The sequence below is a fragment of the Pezoporus flaviventris genome, unplaced genomic scaffold (assembly GCF_033815535.1).
Source record: "Pezoporus flaviventris isolate CSIRO_AGI_PZ_B2104156 unplaced genomic scaffold, CSIRO_AGI_Pfla_v1 ptg000015l, whole genome shotgun sequence".
Taxonomy (NCBI): Eukaryota; Metazoa; Chordata; class Aves; order Psittaciformes; family Psittacidae; genus Pezoporus; species Pezoporus flaviventris.
In genome coordinates this window covers 1,524,820-1,550,483 of record NW_026892563.1, presented here as the reverse complement: position 1 = coordinate 1,550,483, position 25,664 = coordinate 1,524,820, and the positions used below count along the sequence as shown (strand labels likewise).

At 39.8% G+C, this 25,664-nt stretch overlaps 1 protein-coding gene across 7 annotated transcripts in view; it reads right to left on the bottom strand.

Annotated features, from left to right (window-relative positions):
- BEND2 (BEN domain containing 2) overlaps nucleotides 1-25,664 on the bottom strand; it is a 31,989-nt gene that overhangs the window by 2,580 nt on the left and 3,745 nt on the right. For 2 of the 7 annotated variants that reach the window (XM_061453165.1, XM_061453162.1), the window contains exons 2-12: nucleotides 24,959-25,016; nucleotides 21,142-21,288; nucleotides 17,732-17,892; nucleotides 16,557-16,628; nucleotides 16,302-16,391; nucleotides 12,854-12,958; nucleotides 9,853-10,366; nucleotides 8,504-8,704; nucleotides 7,428-7,549; nucleotides 6,590-6,797; nucleotides 5,228-5,431 (exon numbers count right to left, since the gene is read on the bottom strand). In XM_061453165.1, coding sequence (XP_061309149.1) covers nucleotides 5,228-5,431; nucleotides 6,590-6,797; nucleotides 7,428-7,549; nucleotides 8,504-8,704; nucleotides 9,853-10,366; nucleotides 12,854-12,958; nucleotides 16,302-16,391; nucleotides 16,557-16,628; nucleotides 17,732-17,892; nucleotides 21,142-21,199 — 1,735 coding nt within the window. In that variant the 5' untranslated portion in view covers nucleotides 21,200-21,288; nucleotides 24,959-25,016. Of the gene's footprint in view, nucleotides 1-5,227; nucleotides 5,432-6,589; nucleotides 6,798-7,427; nucleotides 7,550-8,503; nucleotides 8,705-9,852; nucleotides 10,367-12,853; nucleotides 12,959-16,301; nucleotides 16,392-16,556; nucleotides 16,629-17,731; nucleotides 17,893-21,141; nucleotides 21,289-22,089; nucleotides 23,991-24,958; nucleotides 25,017-25,664 lie in introns of those variants that run through there. The other 5 variants (XM_061453164.1, XM_061453166.1, XM_061453161.1 and 2 more) reach the window with 4 other exon arrangements.

The following is a 25,664-nucleotide window of genomic DNA, read 5'->3' as shown; positions in this document are numbered from 1 at the left end:
TATGGCTGGGCTTAAACCACAACACAGGCCAACAGAACCATTGTACATGGCCCACAAAACAAGTTTTTAAATTATGCCTTTTCTGGCACAGAAATGGACCAATTGTAGGGACTGTGGTAGGGGCTATGGGGGGCCCCTTCCTGCTCAGCAGGGTTACATTCAGGCCATGTTATAATGTTAAAGAAAACAGGATCGGGGACTGCCCTCTGACCCCACAGCCAAGTGACATGGCACAGCTGCAGCCATGACACAGAGGACTTTGTCTCTCTTCTGGTCTGGAGCCTACATGGTGTTCCTGTGGCCCTAAGACACACTTGCATCTTTTGAATGCTTCTTAAGCTCAAGATGTCACGAAACAAAGTATGTGTATATCTGGAGATGCTTAAAGTGGCAAAGCTTCCCAGGCTAGTGGTGAAGGAATATGCACAGTCTGGGAAAGCCCACTCTTATGTATTGCCTTCCCATATTGGGAATGGTTTCTGGCATGCTCTCTCTCTCAAGCCATACCCCCATACCAACCCAGAGAGTGAGAGCCCCAGCCACATTTTATTTAGCACTACTGCTGTGCCCTCAGAGGCAATCTTGCCACACCTGCAGAGCTGTTAGGCTGCACTGTCCAGATGTTAATGACCCTTTCAACCTCCCTGTGTTCCAGACATGGAGGAGAAGCAGTTTCAAGATTTGTTAGGACATGCATGTTGCAAAAAAAGTGTGATGAATCACAGAAAAACTCCAGTCAGAAGGGACCCATAAGGATCATCTAGTTCAATCCCCTTCTCCTCACAGTGCTCCCTAAAACTAAATCCTATGACCAAGACTGCTGTCCAGACAAGCATAACTAGTCAAATATGCAACCTTACTAACTTAGTGATCACTATCCCATAGTGATACCATGAGGAAACAGGAGGAAGTAAAACCCTACATCAAGCCAGGGCTGTTGGGAAATGTTGAAAGCACTCCACTATTACACTACCTATCACCTGGGATCCAGCCCAGTAAATAACATCCCCCAAGCAAAACTTAGAGAATGCACGTATTTTCTCTTTAGATTTCTCACAGAAAAAAAAACTTTTACAATAAAAATATGACAAGAACACATAAAATTAAAGGTGGAAAGATCTCCAATATTGCATAACCAAACCTTTTCAAGTATGTTGAACTCTCTGAGATACAGTTACAGTCACAGAGCATATGGCCACCAAAAACCTGATAATCTTTCCCCCCATCACCACTGTTTATGGTAGCCATGCTTAAATCTCTGCCAGATAATACCAAGTTTTCTTCTGTGTGATAACCCATACACCCTTTTCTACCTATAACCTACTTCACGTTCCTCCTCACTTGCTACGTAACTGTTATGCTAATTCTACTTGTCACATTTCTGCTGTCTTTATCCAGCCTTGCAGGAGGGACCAAATGAGACTAACAGAAGACTCCCTCTGAGGTGGGAGGGAACATGGATCAGTGTTCCAGAAGTCTTAATGCTGAAGCCAGAACAATGCAGAAGGCAAAACGTCTGCTACTACTCCAACCATAACATACTCTCCCTCTGCTTCTGGAATAGCATTTGCAAATAGGGTGAATAATTCCAATTTCCTGAAGAAATCCTGGATACACATAAGCTGAGGAAACTGTGAAACTGTCCATGTTCATACAGTGGAACAGGCTGCCACATGTTATTTTAAAAGACACACTTCAGTAAAAAATTGTTATTCAAAGAGCTCAAACTGGTCTAATTCAAAATGCTGCTTGTAATCCCAACTGCAGCTTCTAAACAACTAAGCAATTTGCTGAGACCTTTTCTCTCTATGGAGCCTCTGAGGTGAACAGGGACAGCCCATCTCTGATCCCTCACAAGAGCAAGGCACTTTAATCCTTTCCTTTCCAGTCAAAGTCAGTCTGTAAAGGACCTTAGGAGGTCTCTACTCCAAGCTTCTGCCCAAAGCACAGACAACTGTAAGGTCAGACCAGATTGTTCAGGGCTTTGTTCACTGAAGTGTGGAAAAAGGACAGAGGTGGCACAACCTCATGGAGCAATGTGCTCCAGTGCTGGACTGTCTGTCCTCATGGGGAAAAGGAATCTGCTCATATTCAGTCTGAACCTCTGATTTCCACTTATGTCTGTGGTTTCTCACCTCCCACATTCAATGCTGCTAACAGCTTGACTCTAGGAGTCTGCTGAGAAGAGAGACAGTGGCAGGCTGCTACTAGGTCCCTTAGAACCTTCTCTTTTCTAGACCAAGTAAACCCGGATTCCTCACTGGGCAGGTGCTCTAGTTTCATGTCCCTTCTGGTGGCCTTCCAGCTTTATCAGTATCTCTTTCTTGAACTAGAGGACCAAAAATCTGACACAGTAATCCAAATGCAAACTCATAAATGCTAAACAGAGGGCAAACTTTCCCTTGATCTCCTGGCTGTGTACCTGCTAATAATGTCAAATGAAACTTGGTGTGTGTTCTCCATTTTCTCCAAGGCATAAAGATGTTAAACAGACCAGGTAAAAAAGTGCTGACTATTCCCAACTACCACTACCCACAGGCCTGAGAAACCTTCATAGAATCATAGAACAGTTAGGGTGGGAAAGGATCATCTAGTTCCAACCCCCCTGCCATGGGCAGGGACACCTCACACCAAACCATGCCATCCAAGGCTTCATCCAACCTGGCCTTGAACACTGCCAGGGATGAAGCACTGAAAACTTCCCTGGGCAACCCATTCCAGTGCCTCACCACCCTTACAGTAAGAACTTCTGCCTTATATCCAATCTAAACTTCCCCTGTTTAAGTTTGAACCCATTACTCTTCATCCTATCCCTACAGTCCCTAATGAAGAGTCGCTCCCCAACATCCCTACAGGCCCCCTTCAGATACTGGAAGGCTGCTAGGAGGTCTCCACACAGCCTTCTCTTCTCCAGGCTGAACAGCCCCTACTTCCTCAGCCTGTCTTCATATGGCAGGTGCTCCAGTCCCCTGAACATCCTCGTGGCCTCCTCTGGACTTGTTCCAACAGTTCCATGTCCTTTTTATGTTGAGGACGCCAGAACTGCACACAATACTCCAAGTGAGGTCTCACAAGAGCAGAGTAGAGGGGCAGGATCACCTCCTTGGACCTGCTGGTCACGCTCCTTTTGATGCAGCCCAGGATATGGTTGGCTTTCTGGGCTGCGAGCACACACTGAAGCCGGCTCATATTAAGTTCCTCATCAGCCAACACCCCCAAGTCCTTCTCCACAGGGCTGCTCTGAATCTCTTCTCTGCCCAACCTGTAGCTGTGCCTGGGATTGCTCCAACCCACGTGTAGGACCTTGCACTTCCTGTGATTAAACCTCATGAGGTTGGCATCAGCCCACTTCACAAGCGTGTCAAGGTTCCTCTGGATGGCATTCCTTCCCTCCAGCGTATCAACTGAACCACACAGCTTGGTGTCATCGGCAAACTTGCTGAGGGCGCACTCAATCCCACTGTCCATGTCAGCGACAAAGATGTTGAACAAGACCAGTCCCAACACCGATCCCTGAGGGACACCACTCGTTACTGGTCTCCAGCTGGACATTGAGCCATTGACCACAACTCTTTGCATGCGGCCATCCAGCCAGTTCTTTATCCACCGAGTGGTCCATCCATCAAATTGATGTCTCTCCAATTTAGAGACAAGGATGTCATGCGTGACAGTGCCGAACACTTTGCACAAGTCCAGGCAGATGACATCAACTGCTCTACCCCTGTCCATCAGTTCGGTAGCCCCATCATAGAAGGCCACCAAATTGGTCAGGCAGGATTTTCCCTCAGTGAAGTCATGGTGAAGACTAAGGTAGAGGAGACACTGAACGCCCCTGCGCAATCTGACTCTGCTGTCACTAAGTTCCCTGCCCCATTCAGCACCTGGCCCACGTACTCCTTGATCAATTTTTTATGATTAATGTTGCGGTAGAAGCTGCCCTTGACATTCCTGGCAAGTATTAACTCTGGCTGAGTTTTGGCTTTACTGACACCATTCCAACACTCTCAGGTAAAGTTGCTGTCCTTTTTTCTTCCTGTTATCTGGTATAGCGCTGTGATTTGAATTTAGGATGAAAATAATGTTGATAACCCACTGATATCCCAAACAGATATTCTATACTATATGATGTTATCCACAGTATATAAACTAGGGGAAAAGCTGGCTGGGGACTACTGCTCAGGAACTGGCTGGGCTTCAGTCAGCAGGGGAAGAACATCTGCTCTATGCATCATTTGTTTTGTATATTCTAATTCTTTTATCATCATTATTTTCCCTTCTGTTTCTGTCCTACTCTCTATCTCAACTCACAAATTTTAATTCTGTACACCAGTACTCTCCCCTATCTCACTGCAGAGTGACACACTTGAGGTGAGCGAGAGGCTGTGTGGTGTTTTAGATACCTGGCAGGTTAAACCACAACAGTTGCTAAATTCCGCTTCATAAGCTATCCTTGCTTCTATGCTCTCTGTACTGCCTTTTTTCCTTTTTTTTCCCCTAATTCTATTTTTTATTTTTTTTTTTTTTTTTACACTGGAGCTCAGTTGTGGATCCCTTGCTTAGCTAAACTTGCCCCCCATAACTCTATCAGTTCTTCTAAGTGTCAGGATAGACTCTCTTGTGCTTGCAGAAAGCTGTCCTTAAAGGCCTGCAAACTTTCCCAAGTTTCTCTTCACCTCAGAGCTGTCTCTTACAAGCTCGCACCTATGCGTTTTCCTGAATAAACTGAAGTCTAGTCTCCTAAATTACATGGTCTATATTCCCACCTTTTTAAACTCTACTCAGGATCTTGAGGTCCATTATTTCATAGTCTCTACAGACAATACTGCCACTGATTATCACACTCCAACCCTTTTTGTCAAAAGTGCCATAACCTGCTGTGCACGACCCCTGATTGACCTACCTAGCCCCTGTATCACAAAATTATCCCCAGCACCCTCCAGAATCCTCCAGGACTGCTTCCATCTCTCACTGTGCTGCCCCCCCAAGCAGATGCCAGAGAGACTAAAGTTTCGTCATACAAACCAGATTTGTGATACACAGACTTCCTTGAATTGCTTTAATATAACTCCATCTACTTTCTCTCAACTTGTTCCACTGCTTACATTAATACCTGCAGAGTAGTTACACAGACTTACTTCTGAAACTGTGGTTTGTTCACAGGACACAAAATTAATCATTCCTGTTATTTTCTCCACATTATCATTTGAAAAGAGATTTTCTTACTCACCTCTGAGAGCATTAATTCTGTTGCAGTCCAGCGGGCTCATGCCACGTTCAAGATTACCATATACATTGCTTTTTACCAGCACATCTTCAGTGAACATATGACGAATTAGGTAGCGAGCTGACAACTCTGGCCGAGACTTCCCCTTAGCTACATAAATGACTGAGAAAGGCAACTGAACATTGCGCCATGGACTCCCAAGAAGTTCTAAAAATGATAGAGGGGGGGTAGAGAGATTTTACTTCTCCAATATTAACCATACTTCAAAGTGGCTGTATTACAGTAAAACTAGGGCACAGAAAGCTCTTCCCAAAGCTACTGTACTTGCTTGGCAAGACCTGGGTAAAACTGTAACACTACAGCTAATAGTAAAATACAACATGTTGCAGACAAATATCCAAGTAGCCAAAAAACCCTCCCTGTTTCTCAGCAGCATAACAGCACTTCTGATATATTTTCAGCAGTGCTAGCAATAGAACCTGCATTATTAATGATCACTTTCTAAATTGTTTTAGTCTCAAAAGAAGATGCTATTCCACTTAGATAATTAAATAAAAGTTCTGCCGTTTCAATGGTGTTTAGATCCTGGAAGTAGAAACTGAAAAACAGGATCGATTTCTTTAACTACTTCAACCTGACTCTACTAAAAACATTTTTTAAAAAAATACATAAAATGTGGATAGTAACTCATGTCTGTGGGATCAGACTAATAAATGTTGGGTCCAGGAGCAGGTCTGATAGAGCCCCAAAGTGATTCTAATCAAATAAATTATTTCAAAGGTCAACTAATCTCAGTTTATTTTCCTGTAAACTCTCTAGAGCATCACATGCTGTATGTGGAATTTTTTTCCCATGCATTTGTATCTTGTGCATTTTTATTTAAAAAAAAAAAGTTATAAAGGCTGCTTTAAGATTTTTATTGTCCTAAACAGTCAGTTTTACAGAAACATGCTTTTCTTCTGAAACTGCAATACCATTCAACAGATAATCTGAGCCAGTTTACTCCATTCAGGTAGAATATCTACCAAAAAATCCCCCCAAAAACAAAACCCCACCACACCCAACCAAAATTAGGGCAACTATGAAACAATTCTTGAAAACTAATTATTCAGTGAAACTCAGCAGAATATCTTACAGATGAACTTTCCAGTCTTAGAGTGGATGCCCCCTGGGACATTGGTAGAGGCCAACCATTAGTTTGCTCTCATGAAGACCTACCATATGTACACCAAGTCACTGCTTTAAAAGTCCCACAGTTCATCAAATCCCTATACTACACAATTTCACCTACAGTAGCATCTTCTGCCTCTCACTGACCATTTAAAATGTAACACAAATCCAGAAGATGAACATTTCTTAGTTTACCCATAGGTTCCAAAGACTGCGGTTTCTTGATCGAAGGTGCGTGGAAAACTTCTGGAAACCTTTCCAATCCCAAATCCTGCAACATGTCAGTTGTGGCCATTTTCTGAGAGTTTTGAGAATTGCCTTCACTATCCTCATTACAATTTAAATCTACACAATGAGATTTATCTGGAGTATCAGTCACTTTTTCCTTCCCTTCAGCAGTCTCCTGAAAATTACATGAGGTTAGCACATACACTGGGAGAAGCCTACCAGTTTTCTAAGTAGTGCTCCAGTTCATTTCCCATTTAGTATAAATTAGATTCCAGATATTTACAATACAGTTACTCCTGAATTTCAATCATGAAAACCACAGGGGAAACAGATACTAAATATTCACAGACTTGCACAAAGCTTTTTAGAAGCACAGGTAAATGGGAGTTACAGGTGTTCTAGGAGTGATGTTTCAGACAATATAAACTTGAAATACATAGCTGGATATATTTGAAGGAAATCCTGTGAAAATGGTGCTAGTAACTACATGTTTAAGCTTGCAATCAAATCTGACACTATTTCTAGGCAACATTTACAGTGCTTTCCTTTTAGCATCCTATGTGTACACAGCTCTTAACTGAATGCTGGACACAGGAACAGGAAGATGCAGAGCAAGAGAAAGGGATATGCTTCAAGTATTCACCATATGGAACTAGTGCTGCAGTCAGCAGGCCTATGCTGAGCAATGCAAAGCAAGAACCCAAGGAATTTTCAATTAGAGCACTCCTATGATGAGAAATTCCAATAACTTGAGAAAGAAGCACTAATTTAGTACTTAATATAGCATCACCTTGAGATAACTTACTGGGTTTATTTTCGTTTCAGAGCGTAAGCAGCGGATCATAGCATTGACATTTGTGATACAGGTTTTCCAGTCTTTTCCATGTTCACTCAAATCATAGTTTGGAAAATTAGTTGCAAGAAATTCTGCATACAAAACAAAACGTTTTAAGCCTTGTGAAAAAAAGTGATGTTTAAAAATAATCTCATATAGAAAGAGGAATTTAGAAAGAAATGCTTCATGTTTAATATTCCTTATTTAGAAGCTTTAGATTGCCAGCTTTAGCTACAGAGAGATAGTAAACTTGTGTTTTGAAGCTAAGCAGCACTATGAAATTAACATGTGCAGCGATACTTTTTTTGCAGTGTTGTGAATAATGCTTCTATTACTAAGCATTTTCTGGTAGAATCAGAGGAAAGGTGTGATTTACCATACTAACTTAAAAAAACCAAAGCACCAACAACCCCACCCCCTACTAAAAAAAAAATTAAAAAAAACAAGAGACAAGGTAATGCTGATGGTGCAATTACTTCACATGGCTTAAATAACCTCCCACCTTTTAAACAGGAAGAAGGAGGTGTATGGTTTCACACGTATGTGCCAGGGGATTTTTGTAAAGAAAGGGCTTGACACTGGGGAAAAAAAAAATTAAAAAATTGTCCTCCCATCTTTCCCATTTCTCAAACAAGAGAAGTGAACAGAACTTAAAAGAAAGAGTATTTAAGAATCACCAGTTAATGCGAATCCAAAGTATACCATGACCAAAAACTCACCACAAAATCCATGCCACACAAACACAGAATAAGTTGCAATGAAAAACTTAGAGTCAGCATGACTGATGAACATGAAATATACAAAGGTAGGAGAAATCAGAATTAGTTTATCCACACTGGAGAAAAATGAGTATTGAGAACTACGAAGCACGAATTTCAAAACCAAAAGAGAGTGGAGCGGAGCTGGACACCCACTACTGTCTTTATCAGTTCACCAGTTGCTAGATAATGATTAGCAGAAACATACAGAGAAAGACTCTTGTAAATTAGAAACTTAGTTAAGTATTGAATAAGTAAAGCTGTGTATTTCAAAAGGTAGCAGCATACCTCTCACTGCAGCAATTTTGTTTGGATCCAGTGTTCTGCGCCCTCGTGCACTCACTCCCATAATGCTGCACAACAACGTTTCCTTGGGGAACAAGACACGAACTAAGTAGCGTGCTGCATATTTTGGTTTAGTCTTTTGCCGAGCTTTCATCAGATAGGTGCCAGGAACTCTGACATTTCTCACTGGGTCACCAACAAATTCTTTTGTAAAACAAGAACATTTAAGAAAAAATAATAATTAAAAACCCCATGCAAGTTGTTAAAAAAGAATATTTTTTCAAACTCTCTCTTGAGTTATGAGGTACTCTGGTCAACGTTTTCTACTACACATAACTCCACTATGTATTACTTATCTTTACTCTTACAAAAGCAACTTTAAATTGGAATGGTACAAAAAATATCTTTCTTATTCATGTTAACCACCAACTAACAGAAATGACACCTAAGAAAATGCATTAGACATGTAAGAGTTCAAAATATTCAGACTGGCCTATTTTACAGAATTGCATGTTTTCAAGACAATGGCCTATGAAGAATGGCATAATCCATACATAGTACGGCTAAAACACACACTGTTTACAAATTCACAGATATCTAAGTATTTCATCTACTATTCATGCAGCTGAACTATTGTTTAGACCAAAAGCAAACAAAGCCTCATAGCTTAGCCTTCTACATAATTTGATATTTATACTTGAGAAAGAAATGCATTAGTTTTAAAAACATAGTGCTATTTTATATGTGCCTGTTTATTATAATGCAACAATCTACAGAATTCTTCATTTTCTGTGGAATTCAGTATTTTGAAAGAGACTAAACATTGGAGGATGTGAGGATAGAAACGATTTTGCATAAACAAAATCCTCCACAAGAAGAAAACAGTATTTCCTTCAGACAACTCAGGCAAGTTGCTTTCTTAAATGCAAAACATGTATACAGGCATGTGCCTCACCTTTAATGGCAATCTCTTATGTCTTTGTAAACATACATATAGCATGCATGCATTACTTGTGCCATACACACAAGTTAAAAATAGGTCACATCAAGCATATCAAGACAGAAAGAGGGCCTAGTCTTAAAAGAACCCAAAGGATGTACTGTAGTTTGTGGTAGTCTATACAACTGTAGGTACACTGCAGAGATTTTTATGCAATCCATGGCTGTTAAACATTCCCCTGACCTTTGCTTCAAGCATTTTAAACAGTATTCCATTACAGAAATGCTTGTAAGGCAGCCAGTTCAGCTCCTTTGCTAAATAATGATAGAGATTTTGTTAGGCATATTTTTTTTTTATACAAGCAGAGGTATTTTAGCCTTTGTTTCTGAGTATTTATTACAAAGGAACTCACCAAAACTAGGATTGATGGAGACTGAAGACGATGGTAGTTCATTACTAATGTTCACACTCCCAGGTGCATTTCTGTAGTTCACCACCATCACATTATTTCCCGGACTGGCCTCAGATGGTGCTGGCATGAATGATGATGCCACTGGTGAAGATGCAACATGGACAGTACTTTCCACAACACTTGCTACAAAATTTGATTGTGCAGAAAGGTCAGGCATCCTTTTGTTTGTTGTGCATGATGAATGCAATGAATGCGCAGAAACTATAGTGGGAAGTGGTGGGCTCTGCCTGTGAACAGGCTGCTGTGATTCAAGCTGAAGACTCTGTTGAACATGTTTTATTGTGGAATTGACATGAACATGGCTGTTTTGTAAAGCAACCCTTATGACTGGGCTCTGTCTTCCCTGTCGTGGTGAAGAAAGATGAAGACTTGGTTCCCTTTCCATGGATTTTTGTACTCCTATTTTTCCCTGGGGCAGATGACTGGAACTTCTGTATGTAAATCCAACTGGTTTCTGCAAATTTGATTCAGAAAACAATTAAAATGTTGTATTAGACATATCTGGTAATTTTTTTCTTTTGCAAACTAGGAAGACTACATTTTAGTAATTATGCTATTGGCAACAGACTCTTAATTGCAGTATTAATTGTTATGAAGCTAGTACTATTAGTTTTTAGCTTTCCCTTTATTTTCTTTTATTCTTGCTTGTAGTACCAACACTAAGAGTTTATCTGGTCAGCTTCAACATTTCTCAATTTGCTTCCACCTGAGATGTTGGTGCAATTACTTTCTAAAAAGCCAGGGAAATATATAATGAGAAAGGCAGCTTCATAAAGGCTCTTAAAATGAACTTGATGAAAAAAAAGAACAGCCAAATAACATTTAAAATCTGTCAGCCAGCCATTGACCCAGTCTGCTGAATTCTCAAGGAATGTCTCACTGCCACGTTAGCTTCTCTTTGCACAAGAAGGGAAACAATTCACTTTCTCTCCTGGCTGGCTTCCTCTTCATTCTTCACTTACTAGCTCAAATCATTAAACTTCAGATCTCATCTACAATGGAAGATTCAAAAGAGACTAAGACAGACAAAGCGGCTATGTTTTCCAAGGCTTGGGGTACTTTCACTAAGAAACATATGCACACTAAAGCACGTGTTCTAGTTCAAAATACAAGTCATGGAGCAGGAGCTACCAAATGTAGCTGGCAGGCATGGCTTTAATTTTGCTGTTTCTTTTGTTTTACTTTTTGTATCTTTGTTTTGTTTGTGATTTTTTGTTTACAGAAATCCGATTTTATTCCACCCTGGTAGCCATTAAAAATATTACCTAAAGAAAGGCTTACATGCCAGAAAGTTTGTCCACTTCTCCAACTATTGGAGTTGATCTAATGAAAAACAAAACAAAACAAACTTTACTACCAACCTTTCCTTATTTATATCCTTAGGCCATCACACATACAAAAATGGTACAACTATTTACAAAATAAAAAATAAAAAAAAAAAAAAAAGGAACAACCTACAGCATTCCTGATGGTTTTAAAGAACCTAAAAAAATGGTTGACAGGCTCCATTTGCTGGCTTCCCCCTTTCACCTTATAGTGATAAAAGGAAAGTCTTCCTCAGGAAAAAAACCCTGCAGTTCAGGACACTTTTAATCTGGACATTAAAGCAGCTGCCATCCCACATGATCAGAGGGGAGGGTAAGAGCACAGATGTCACAGGATCCAAGTGTAGCTGACAAGCCCAGTTTGTTCCCTGAATCTCATATTTTTGGATGTGTGGACAGTACAAGCTTAGAGCTGTCGACAAAAATGCATTCCCAAATAAAATGTAGCACCCTATACAACATGCACAAGGGTGCCATCACTTTTAACCACCCCTAAAGCAAATGGCCATACAGCTGTCTTGGCATCTCCTGACAGCAGAATCACCTCTGCCACATTAAAAGCTTTGCAATATTGTTGATGAAGAAAGGTCATTATGGATTTTATGGCCTTCTTCAAAAATCATCTGTTATGTTTTCCTTTAAAAGAGCATAGTTATAAGTACTGATATTCTGTCTTATTAGTTAAAAGTGGATTGACCATATAGGAACAAAACGGACAATGTACACTTAATAGCAAACTTTCTTAAAAAAACTGGGGAAAAAAAAAGGCATTTTGGAATCAATAGAATAGTTAGGGTTGGAAAGGACCTTAAGATCATCTAGTTCCAACTCCCCTGCCGCGGGCAGGGACACTTTACACTAAACCGTATCCCTCAACCATATCCCCCTTGTTCTGTCCAACCTGGCCTTGAACACCACCAGGAATCGAGCATTCACAACCTCCCTGGGTAACGCATTCCTGTGCCTCACCACCCTTACAGTAAAGAACTTCTTCCTTATATCCAACCTAAACTTCCCCTGTTTAAGTTTGAACCTGTTACCCCTTGTCCTACCCCTACAGTCCCTAATGAATAGTCCCTCCCCAGCATCCCTATAGCCACCCTTCAGATACTGGAAGGCTGCTAGGAGGTCTCCACACAGCCTTCTCTTCTTATTAAAAGAAGAAAAATCTATACCATAATGAATATGACACCGCACTGCTGAGATCTAAAAATTGGTTAGTCAATTGAACCAGCCTGTGTGAGTGACGCATAAACTCTCTTCTCATTGCAGAAACCAACAAGAAAGTAGACCACATCTTATACAGCAACACCACCAATCTATTCAAGTTTCAGATGTAACCTACACAATTCATTTCTGTTCATTTCAATACAAATAGAATTTTATGGCATCCTGAATTTGATGGGTGCCACTCAGTGACCACTAGTCAATAACAACACAGGAGACTGAAGCTGGCGTACAGTAAGAAATCAAGAATAATTTAATTGAAATGGATTTTAAGTCTACAACTTCGCTATTATTTTTAATCTTAGTGAGAGGATTTTTTTTTTTAATAAGCATTAGAGGAAGTGAGAGACTGAAAGCACAAAAAAAGGCCTTAGGTTTTTAATACTCACAGGTTTGAGCAACAGTGGCTTTACACGAGAATGCTGCATTTCTGAGACCTCACGATGAAGCAGGTCAAATTTTTTATCCAAGTTCTGAATTGCATCATACATAGCCTGACAACACACACAAGAGTTAGGACAGTATTGTTCCACAAGAACCCAATTTAAATCTGAATAAATCAAGAAAGTTGAATTAAGAGTAAAATTCTTTCTCAAAAATTAGGCAAGATCTTTAGGTAATATATACATTCTGTAAGCATATTAAAGATCAATTTAGATACAAAATCCAAAAAACAGTAGTAAATATCACACAATAAAAAGAATTATCAGAGAAGTTTATTCTTGTGACATTAATGTGGCTGACACTTAAATGTTGCTCTTCCTGCTTCCAGCAGATGTTTTATTTGTACCTATTTGGTACATTTTATTTTACATTGAAAAGACACTGACAAGTTCTAAGGCAAATCAGCTATAATATATTATTAAGTCACGACAAGCTTCCAAGTACACAGGTAGAAGGCTTACAGGCGGAAAACTGAAATGGATTTCTATATTACCAATGGGAAATATATTTATAAAAATACTATTTGTAAAGTAAAAATCCTAACTGGAATTGTGTGTGTCCAGTAATGTCAAAGACAACAAGAAGGGCTTCCATAAGTTCACACGTGACAAAAGAAAGGCTAGGAAAAATGTGGGCCCAATGTGATATGAGGGGGGGACCTGGTGACAGAGGACACAGAAAACAGTGAGGGATTCAGTGCTATCTTTGCCTCCCTCTTTATGAGCAAGATTGGCCCTTAGGCCAAGGAGATGGATTGGAAACTGAGCAGACAGCCACACCCAGAAAGTGGTCATCAGCAGCATAAAGTCTAGATGAAGGCCGGTAACTAGCTGAGTACACCAGGAGTCAATACTGGGTCTGATTCTGTTTAACATCTTCATTAACGATCTGTACGATGGGCAGAGCATACCCTCAGCAAGTTTACAGATGACATCAGACCTGCAAGAGCGGCTCATATACCAGGGGGTCATGCTGCCATCCAGACAGATGTCAACAGGCAGGAAAAATGGGCTGACAGAAACATCATGAAGGTCAACAAGTGGAAGTGCAAAGCCCCACACCTAGGGAGGAACAACCCCAGACACCAGGACATGCTGGGAGCCATCTAGCTGGAAAGCAGCTTGGCAGAAAAGGATCTGGGATCTCTTAGGGGTTACCAAGTTGAATACGAGTGCCCTTGCCACAAAGGTGACTAATGGTACCCTGGGCTGCATTACACAAAATATTGTCAGCAGGTCAAGGGAAGCGATCATCTCCCTCTTAGCACTTGTGAAGCTACAGTTGGAGTGCTGGGTCTAGGCCTGAGCTCTGCAATACAACAGAGATGTGCACATACTGAACAAAGTCCAATGAAGGGCCACAAAGAGGATGGGCTAGAACACGTCTCCCGTGAGGAGAGGCTGAGAGAACCAGGACTGTTCAGACTGCAAAAGAGAAAGCTCAGGGGGATCTCATCAATGTATAAACACCTGAAGGGAGGGTGCAAAGAGGATGGAGTCAGGATCTTCTCTTCTAGCGGTCCCCAGTGGCAGGACCAGAGGCAATGGGCACCAACTGAAACACAGGAGGTTCCAGGTTCCCTCTGAACATCAGGAAATACTTTTTCCCTGTGAGGGTGACTGAGCCCTGTCACAGGCTGCCCAGGGAGGTTGTGGAAACTCACTTCTTGGAGATATTCAAAAGCCATCAGAACATGGTTCTGGGTAACCATCCCTAGGTGGTCCTGCTTGAGTATGGGGTTTGGACAAGATAGTCTGCAGAGGTCCCTTCCAGCCTCAACCATCTTGTGATTCTGTGAAAATGAGATGTAAATGGTGTCTAAAGAAGTCAAGTCAGCAATGCCTTCCAGAACAAACATGGCATTGCAATCAACTGCATACACATTTTTAATAATCACAGAATCAAAAATAAAAAACTTGAAAAAGAATTTATTGAAAGCATCTGATCTTCAGTCAATCCCCAAGGTGAAGCTTTCTTTCAGATGTTAAGAATTCGTGTTGCCTTACTAAAGTAATCAGACACACTTAAAAAGTATTATTGTGGAGGCCCAAATTTTCAGACATAAAAACCAGATAAGACAAAGCATTCAAAGTCCATCAGTTATTACTATACATTACTGTGTGATATAGAAAGTTCCTTCTTCAATGTTTCCAGGATTTAGCAACTCAAACACAATGCTTAAACGGCAACTTAGACATACATTCTGTGCCATAAGAATATAAAGGAATTAGATAACAGAATATTTATCTAATACTGAAAGGACACTGACAACTTGAAAATATCTATCACATACATGTCATCAGCTATTTCTGCAAAAAACACACAAGGAAATTATAAACATATGAGTTACAAAGAGGAAACGTGTCTTCAACTAAGCAAAGCAATATCTTTTGTTGATCTACAGCATAACTAAATAAATTTTTAAAAATACATATGGATATGAAAAAAATTGCTAGATGAACATGTAGTAGATAAATTGAAAATAATTTGAAGTTCTATCAAAACCAACAGTTAGGTTTCAATACAATAGCTATCTTTTTTTAAAAAGAATTATCCTCAGACAAAAGAAGCTATCAACGTTTCCAAAATGTATAAATATCCCAAGCACTAAAAGTCCTTAAATTGGTATGGACAGTACAGGCATTATTAAAAGGCTTCATGTAGCTGTAGGGCAGACTTACTGGGAAGAGGGCATAACAGTGGAGTGAAGGAGATGGAAACAGCCTAGTAGGCATCAAAAGAGGCTACAGCTTCTCATTAGCACTACTTGCTGCAGCACACGTTCCCAGACTAGCAGCAATAATGTAAGTCACACAGTCTGCTTCATCTTGCAAGACATTAATACTTGGCTACAAGCCACTGACAAATTATTCTCCCTAAAGCTTGGTCTAAGTATCTTTCACGAATATTATGACTCCATAGCAACATAATTCCTCACCTGAATAAATATGGGATGCTTTTAATTTTTGGTGCACTCATTTTCAATCTTGCCAACTATTGCTTCAGAAGTCAAAAGCAAAGAACTCACCAAAACCCCACTACCAGGATTTCGGCATACTTTTGGCAAGCCTCGTGTACTTTCAAAAATTGGGTGTGTATGACAGTCAGATCTTCCCCATTACCATGAAGTCATTCCAGTAATCACTAGAATTTACAATTTGTATTGAAGCTTAATATTTGAACAGAATTCTTGCCAGCTATGATGTGAAAACTTAAGAAAATACAAAGTAGATTTTTTTTTTTTCATTGAAAATACTGAGCAGGCAACTAACAAATGAAGAACTAGAAAGGATGAAGTCATAGGTTATTGACTATAGAATGCAAATCTTCCTGAAATTCAACTAAAATGGTTTAAATGCCATTTTGGAGAAAAAAAAAAAATAAAAGAAATACCTGGCAATAACTGAGGACCTCCATTAGAATTTTCTGCTGATCTCCAGTGTAGGAAGCTTCAGTGTAGGAAGCTTCAGATACAATGCTCCCCTTTTTCATTAAAATAATAAAAAAAGAGCGTAAGCTAGTAGTATATGCAGTCTTAGGATACCACATTAAGCCATTAAAACCCTTCAAACCTCACACATTATTTAAGTCTACCCCAAAACATGCATCCCCAATGCAGCTTTTCAAAGTCAGTCAAAATTAACTTACACATTTATAGTCTGGTTCATACTCATAAATGACACTGTCACTACCTTCATATTCTCCTTCCCTTGTTCTCAACTGGGAAATAACATGAAGAACTTTCAATGTTTTGAACCAGAGAGAACCTTCTAGGAATCCAACCAGGACATTTTCAGTTGCAGCTATAGGCCCTCCCTGGTTACAAAAGGGCCCAAGAAAGTGAGATTTAACACAATCATCTCATTTATGTACCTGGGGTTAGGTCATAACACAACATAAACCTCTTGTAAATTTATGTAATAGTATGTATTTTTATTTGGTTATTCTAAAGCCAGAACTTTCTCACCTATGTATGTTCTCTATAGCCAGTCTCATGTAATTATAAGACTCCTTATAGATAGTTACACTAATTTAAATAAAACAATTGCAAAACAAAAAGTGTATTTATTTCAATGGGTATAACTTCTATGCAGAAGCTGTAAAAATGTGTAAAATGTAATTTTTTTACTGACTAAAAGCTGCTTTGAGACAGAAATCAACAGTGCCACCACCTGGACAATTCTGACATTTTTCTTTTACTGGATGGGAGCATCATGCATCATCCATCAATCATCCATCCGTCATACATCATGGATTTCAAGTCTTGTTGTTGTGGGTTTTCTGTTTGTTCGTGTGGTTTTTAACTAAGTCATATTTAATCAGGTCTTATTTTTAAAAGGGAAGGTTGGCGATCCGGAGGTGTTGTTTTTCTGTTTCACAACAAGCAAAATTAAAGAGCCAGCCTGACTTTTGGAATTTAAGAATAATATTTTAGTGATGTGAACTAAGCTTCACACTATCTCAAGTTAGAACTATGTAGTCTGTCTTTGGACAGATGGAGGCAAACCCTTATTCAACATAAAGTTTCAACTCTTATCGTAAATTCTACAAAGAGATTTTTACTGAGAAAAATAACAGAATCTACATGGGAAATCAGTACAAGTTACTCTCTGTTGCACACTAGCTGTTGTTACACACACACAGTATCCAGCAAAACAAGGTTTTACTCTTGCTGGAAGCTTCCATGCACTACATGGATATCCTACCCCCACTTCTTCACTGGGATATCACTAAATGAGCATACAAAAGTAAAGGAAAAATTACATGCCCAATGACATTGTAACCAGCCTCAAAACAAAGGGCTACTGTTTTGGGAAACATACCACATTCTGTCCCACTAGAGTAGGGGCAAGTCGTTTTCTTTTATTACGTGAAAACACAAAATTCATTTTCTCAGGGCTGTGACCATTTCCTCTCTGCATACTTGCAGAATGGCTCATATGTGATGTTAATCGTTCAGCTAGCACTGATAAGCCTTGGCTTCCTGAAAAAAATGGAGAGAAAGCAAAGCATATCAGAAGGCTTCGCATTGCGTTAAACATTTCACTATAAAGAAGCATGCAGCCACCTTATTTTTTTTCTTACTTTCTAACCGCTTAGTTATTTGAAATTTGTTTACTAGCATATTATTAAACACTTACTAAATTCATTTAGAGCTGAAATCATAAATTTAATATTCTTTCTTCCAAACTCTCTCCAGCCTCCTTTTCATTTGCCTTGCTTTTCACTGCTGATTCTCTGTTCTCATTTCCATGTCCAATTTCACGAAGTCACAAAACTCAGAACCCCAACAAGACCAGTTAACTGAAATTCAGGCAAAACACCCACAGTGTAAAACAGTTTCCATTTGTTTCGTCCTCAGCTGTCCATTCCCTTCACTTATGGGGTCTCTCCCATCTTTGTCACTGAAACACTCTGCAACAGGTAGTTTCTGTTGACTCAGTGTAGTCAGGACTACCAAACCCAAGATATCCACAAGTGGTATACAAAATACTTCCACCGCTTATGTGTGGGACTGGCACACAGTTAAAAAGCTCTGCCCTAATTCTCCTGAAGCCCAGATCTATCTTTTGAAGAACATTAAAGGATCTTCACTGTTAAGGGAAAAGTTGTGTCTCTACTGCCAATTTTGCCTGTCCGTCATACACAGGCTTCTACCTCAAACTTTCCAGAAAGGGCCTATAGCAGCTCTTTTTTAAAAGAAATATAAACTTAAGAAGGGAAGAAGAAAAAAAGAAAAAATAAAGTAGTAATTACTTCCCCTTGAGTTCTATGTATATTAGCTATAGACAGGCTAAACACTATATAGGTAATAAGATACATATAACAGAAGATATTAATGGACAAGGAAAGCTGAAGAAGCTAAACAAGACCTTGGAAACTTTGAAAGAACTAAGGAAAAATAGCTGGCATAAAAAGGCAACACCAAGTTTCCACCATACTATCTGCTGTGAAAGGGCTTTCTGCAGCTTAACCTAAGCTGAAAAGGTATGGTGGGGGAGTTTTGCGGATACCTACAATAAATTTTTTCCAAGTAAAAGGGGCTGCATGAGAAGAAGTTACAAGGGTACTTCTTACTGCTTCTGCAAAATAATGAAGCTTATTTTGTGGCCCAACTGGAAAGTAGAACTAATATCCCAAAAGCAGAAGAGAAATCAAATCCAATGGGACAAGGACAAGCTAAGAGAAATACTGGAAAGCAAAGACAATCACTTTACTTTTATGCACTCTAAGAGGAAGGGGCCGGGCAGGACAGAAAAATAGTAATGTATTCAGATTAATCAGAAAAGAAAAAAAAAAAATTTCATTAAGAGCCCAGACAAATGTTGTGGCAGAGCTGACAGATGCTACCTAGGCAAGAACTGTGTTAGTTTTAGATTAGTGCAGTTAACATCATTTTGAAATCACAATCAATACTCAGCAATAAAAATACATACGCAGTTAATATTAAACTTAATATTTATTCCCTTAGGTGAAGATTAAAACCTACCTACTCTCCCACCCAGCTTAAGAGTTTCCCAGATCACCTCATCCCTCTGTCTTCGCCACACAGACCTAGCACTCATCTCCTAGCACTAAGCATCCCCAGAACTGAACCTGAGAGATAGTAGCACCCTGAGGGACCAACAGCAATACAGGCAAGAGAACACGTTGAAAGTAGAAGGGGTGCAGGGCAGGAGGATTAACTCACAGGCACAGTGTAGTCCCTCAAACTTCAGATACTTTCTGCAGACAAACCAGAATGCTACTTTACCTGGAGAAACATCAGCTCCCTGGTTTAATTATATTTTAAACATATTTCTGATTAGCTTCCCAAACTTAGATTTAGGCACAAATATGACCTAAAAGAAGAGTGCCAGCAAAAGTAATACTGAGTTTGTGGGCATAAATGGCTAAGTAAAAACACAATGGAAGTGTTCTGCAGCTGGCTGCTCTGACAGCTCTGTATCCGTAGGCAAGAAGATATGAGACAAAAGTCAAAGAAACCAGTTTGGACAGACAGAACCAGATCTGAAGAAAAGGTACTGCTTGACAAGTCACTGGCCTAAGATGGTTAAATAAAATATGAGAGAAATACTGTTCAAAGAGTCAAGTTAAACAGTTATATTCAAGATAAACTTATGCCATGTTTTAGTCATACATCTCACTATACTCAATTTTAACTAGACAATATCAAATGCTAACGATCAACAACAGGAGCTGTAAGCCTGAAGTCAAAAGACAAAACCATCTTTTACCTTTTAAAAAACAATCATACCCACTCATGATTCTTCTGTTGATACAGAAATAATCGTTCCTGCCCTGAAATCAAGACGAGCAACTGTCTATGACAGTTTCTCAGGTGGGATTTTTTTTAATATTATTATTTTTTTTAAACAGACTCAAACCCCAAAGTAAACCATCCAAACCATCCTCCTCCCCCAAATATGTTTTCAGACACAAATGTACAAAAAATTAGAGTATACTCTACTCTCAAGTAGAAGACCAAAAAAGATTAAAAGTTCTCAGAAGCACCTACCAACACTAGGAAGCTGAAATGTAACTTGACTCTGCTGAAGAGGAATACTGATGAGATTCTCTATAAAACCAACTGGCCAAACAAAAAGGCCAATAAGGGCCATCACTTAGCTACAGTCATTTTCCTTGCAAACTCGGTAATACTGCTACTGGACTTACTAAATGCTCCTAACAGCTATGATTAATTTTTGTCTGGGCCAACAGAGAACTGGGTAAGATTTGAGAGACTTTCATCTTGCATGTTAAAATAAATGCAGTGAATTAAAGACGAACAGCAAAAGCTACTTACAGCTGGTAATTTATCACCTTAAACAACCTTCTTACTACCACCGCACATCAGTACCCGCAGTGCTCCACTGAATTGCACTGGCCAGTTTACCTAAAAACCTCATTTTCTGGGTTAGGTTCTTCCATGCCATTTATTTTCCAATTTGCTTGCTAATTCATTCCTAGGTATACTTACTTATAATTAAATTTTAAAAAATGTAAAAATGTAATATTTCAATGGGTTCACTATTAATAAGGACCTCTAAAGTAATAACTAAAAAGGTCCCTCTTTTTAAATGCATTGCCAATCAGTTTCTGTAAGGTAGCTTTCTAATAAAACACATTTTAACAATAAGGGTAATACAGAAAGCATCCAAGACAGCAGCACTGTCAATACAGCATTAAAACTAGCCATTAACTATTCATTACAGTAAAAATGAACAATTACCATAGGCAAGTTGAGCCACATGGTGAACACCACTGTTTACTTCAGAGTTTTGTTCCATTGACACACAGCTTTGTGTGGACAGTCCATTTTCTCCATTGTCAATAATCACTGCTTCCACATCATCTTCAGCATTCACAGGTACATAATCTATCAGCATATGTAGAAAGAGAAACAGGTAAGGCTAGACGCCCCTCTGCTTATCAGGTGACTAGCGCTTTTATCTGGTCTAGCATTATCTGAATTGTACCACTGGCTAATTTTAACCCAGTTTCACTTTTGCATCTAAATGCAGCCACTTTTAAACGGCACTGAGGTTTCAACACACACTAGAAGAGAGAAACAGCTTGCTGTTACTCTCCCTACAGCATCCAGCTTCAGCAGGAACAGTTATAAACCAGTACTCGTTTACAACTTCGAAGAACTCCACTATTTACACTCAAGCATATGACAAAACATTCATTTGGATATGAAATTTTACTTCCATAAACAAGAAATGTTTAATGGACTTAAATTCTACAAATCCTAACTGCAGAACTGGTATTCAGATCAAACCAAAGATCAGCTCCCAGTAAGATGCTGCGCAGAAATACTGAATGGCAAATCTTCAGTACCAATTTTTTTCCAATTAAACATACTACATCAAGAAAAAAACCGCCCTGGTTTCAGAATAACTGTATTATAGCTATTAGCGCTAGATCTGTTGGCTTTGGGAGGGTAGGGCAGGAAGTGGAATTTATTCTTGATTAAACAAATTAATGTAAGGAACCACACTGTGAACCACTGAAGTTAGGAAATAAAACGTAAATTCAGCCAGCACACACTAACTATACAAGCACATGCTGTATTTTCCACAGGATCTCTACCCTGTTCAGGGCACAGCATGGACTAAGCTCCAGGAATGAATAAGGGCTGCATGACTATAATAGTGGTCTGGTTCTTTACTCTTACACAAACAATTCATGTCAAATCCTGATCTGTTCTTCTGTGCCCATTTCTTAAAAGACCAAGAGGTGGGAAAGAAGCTGAAATCCATAGGTCATAAAAGTCTTCCTTTGGGCCGCCCCCCCCCCCCCCATCTAATCCAGAAGAAACAATTCACCAGGATTTGGATTTGGCTGTCATCAGATTATGAAAGACTTCACCAAACTGAGGGTCTGTTCAGAAACATCAATCAATTGTCATGCAGTCAGTAGATACATTTACACTAGTAAATGAAGCCAAAAAGCTAGTTGGGGCATAGCTGCCCTGCAAAAAGGAGTTTAGCTGTTAGGACTGCGAGCTGGCATACACTGTTTAGGCCCAGAGAATGGTTCTTGGCCCATTTTAATTAGCTGTATAGAAGTAAACAAGAGGACTACTCATGAACTTAATTTAGGTGCAGCTTTTAGCACTTCAGTGATGTTCACTGACTGAAGTTCAATGCAAGCTAACATGAACTATTTGTACGTGTTGAATTACTTAACTGCCTCATAGGCACAAACTTTTTTTTGTTGACATTTATTTAGTATTCTACCTACTCTGGGAGGGAGTTAACAGTCAGGAAAAGTGCAACTGTAATGAAGCAGGCAAGAACAGAATCCTCTCTGCCAATTTCCCAAATAGGGTACTGTATAGCCTGGCAAATGCCTTACTTACAGCTGGCCCGCTGCTGCCCTGCAATCATCTTTCTATCCCTAACTAGAGAAAGTGACACGAGTTTGCTGACAATACAAAACTGGGAGGAGTGCTGTGCTGTTATTCAGGAGGAGCTAGACAGGCTGGAGGGATGGGCAGAGGGGAACCTTTTGAAATTCAACAGAGACAGGTGGAGGGTCCTGCACCTGGGGAGGAACAACCCCAGTCACCAGGACAGGATGGGTGCTGACCTGCTGGAAAGTAGCTCTGTAGACAAGGACCTGGGGTCCTGGTGGACAGGCTGTTCATGGGTCAGCAGCAATGTGCCCTTGTGGCCAAGAAGGGCAATGGTATCCTGGACTACATTAGGAAGAGCATTGCCAGCAGGCTGAGGTAGGTAATCCTCCCTCTCTACTTAGTCCTGGTGAGACCCCACCTGGAATGCTGTGTCCAGTCCTGGGCTCCCCAGTACAAGAGAGACATGGAGCTCCTGGAGCAAGTCCAGCAAAGGGCTACCAGACTAATTAAGGGTCTAGAGCATCCCTCATATGAGGAAAGGTTGAGGGACCTGGGCCACCGAAGCCTATAGAAGACTTAAGGCGGGAATCGGATGAATGTGTATAAGTATCTGAAGGGAGGCTGTCAGAAGGATGGAGCCAGACTCTTTCTCAGTCATGCCAGCCAATGGGCCATGAGGCAATGGGGATAAAGTAAAACACAGGAAGTTACACCTGAACATGAAGAAGAACTTCTTTACTGTGACAGTGACTGAGCTTTAGAATACACTGCCCAGAGAGGTTGTGGAGTCTCCTTCCCTGGAAAGAATTCAAGAGCCACAGTCCTGAAAAATGTGCTCTAGGTGACTCTACTTGAGCAGGAAGGTCAGACTCGATGACCTCAAGTGGTCCCTTCCACCCTCAAGTATTCCGTGAAATCGTACATTACCTGTGCAACCCTACAATGCACAGAATTTTCCTGTATATTCAGGATCTTCACCACAAATCTCATGCCTCCCATTGGCCCACAGGAAATAAGGCAGGCAAATCAAGCCTAGCTGACCAGCAACTACACCACTCAAATCTACAGCAGACAGAGCAACAGGTACAAAGAGGGAAAATTCTGTGGAACCAGCATGTAGCAAAGACAAAGCAGCTCCATCTGGACTAGAGGAAGGCTAATATGATCAGAAATCAGGACAGTTTCTACAGGTAGTTGATACTGAAAAGAAAGCTCAGTCTTCCACACCCTTCCCTGCTCTCCCTTAAATAAGTTTCAGTATCAGAGTATCAGTAGTACAGTGGACTCTAAGCAGAAAGTCACCAAAATCTGTAGCTACAGGAGCTCTCAGCAGAAGGATAAACACATGAAACAGAAGATACAGAAAATGCCTCACTTCCGAAACATAGCTAATTATTTGCAACACATTTCTACAATGATGTAGGGGCAATGCAGCAGCATGCACTAGTCTCCTCTAAGATGGTGCCCACAGTCTTCCTCATCCCAAGAGCTTTTATCCTCCATCATCCATTGCTCAACATGGCTGCTTTCATGCAGGGAAAGAAAATTATTCCTTCTTCAAAATGGCACTTTTACACAGACAGTCAAGAAGTTGTGAGATTAGAATACATGACCCATGGTTTATCAACATGACTGGTGACTTCAACAGTAAGGAAATCTGCTCCAAGAAACACAGACCCACCTGCTTTACACTAAGCACTTCGTCCTTTTCCTAATGTATTCTAGCTGCCTTGCCTCTGAAGTCAGTCAACAAATGAAAATGTCTTTGTTGTAGACTGGTTAGTCATTTAAAAAAAAACAAAAAACAAAAAAAAACCTGCTCAAAAGTATTTTGTCTAGAAGGACTTGACAACAAATAATGGGTAGTTTAAAAAAGGTGTGTGGGGGCAGAAGTAGTTATCATATCATAGTCCTTTACATAACTTATTCAGGCAAGGTGAAGCAATCCTTCATGTCACAACTGAAGTAATTCTTACATGTGAGGACAACTTCGTTCATTCAACTGCAATCTTCACACACTTTCAGAAACTTATGACAAAAGAATAAAAGAATTCCAGCTATTCACTTATAATCTTTAAGAAACTGCAACATAGTCCTGTAAGCAATGCTGAGTATTTCTCTTGCTTCTCAGAAGCGTTAACAATATGGAGCAATACCGTATACAGCACCAAACAATATTAAATACCTATCTGTCTTTCAGGTAGAAAGCACAAACTGCCAGATTCTGTGATTAATTTGTGGTCCTGAAAAAAAAAAAATAAAAAAAATTAAGCCATCAAGATTATTTTTCACATGCGACTTGAATGAAGATGTAACTGCATTTCTTGTGCTAAGTTAGTAATTTCATTGCATTAACTCCACTGACACAAAAAATATAATGACATAGATATTTAGATGTTTCCAGTTAGCCTTGACAGGAAATTATAAATTAAAGAAGTGTGATTAAGAAATATTTTAGGTTTATATATTTCAAATAAGGCTTTTACCATGAAGTGAATTACACATTTAGTAAGTAAAACCTACTAAGTAGGCTGGTTTATCAAGTCATTGGAACCATTTATCAGTGTAAGAGAATGCTTAATTTCTGTTTGAAAACTGAACTGACAATCCTCTAAAATGAGAAAAACTTCACCAAACTAATTGCTCTCTGAGAGTCAATGCATGCACTGGGTTGTATGGTATAGACTACAACTTATGATTTTCAGTAAGACAGTAGGATGTATTATAGATCCATTAAATGGATAAACGCACGTGCAGAAAAATGCGTTGCACAGAAAGATAGTTGGAGACAGAGCAGTACTGTGAAAAGATCAGATTAGAAAACCAAGATTGGAGGTGCTCTTTTTAACTTAAAAGCCGTTGTGTTCACCATTCAGAATTCTTTCACCAGG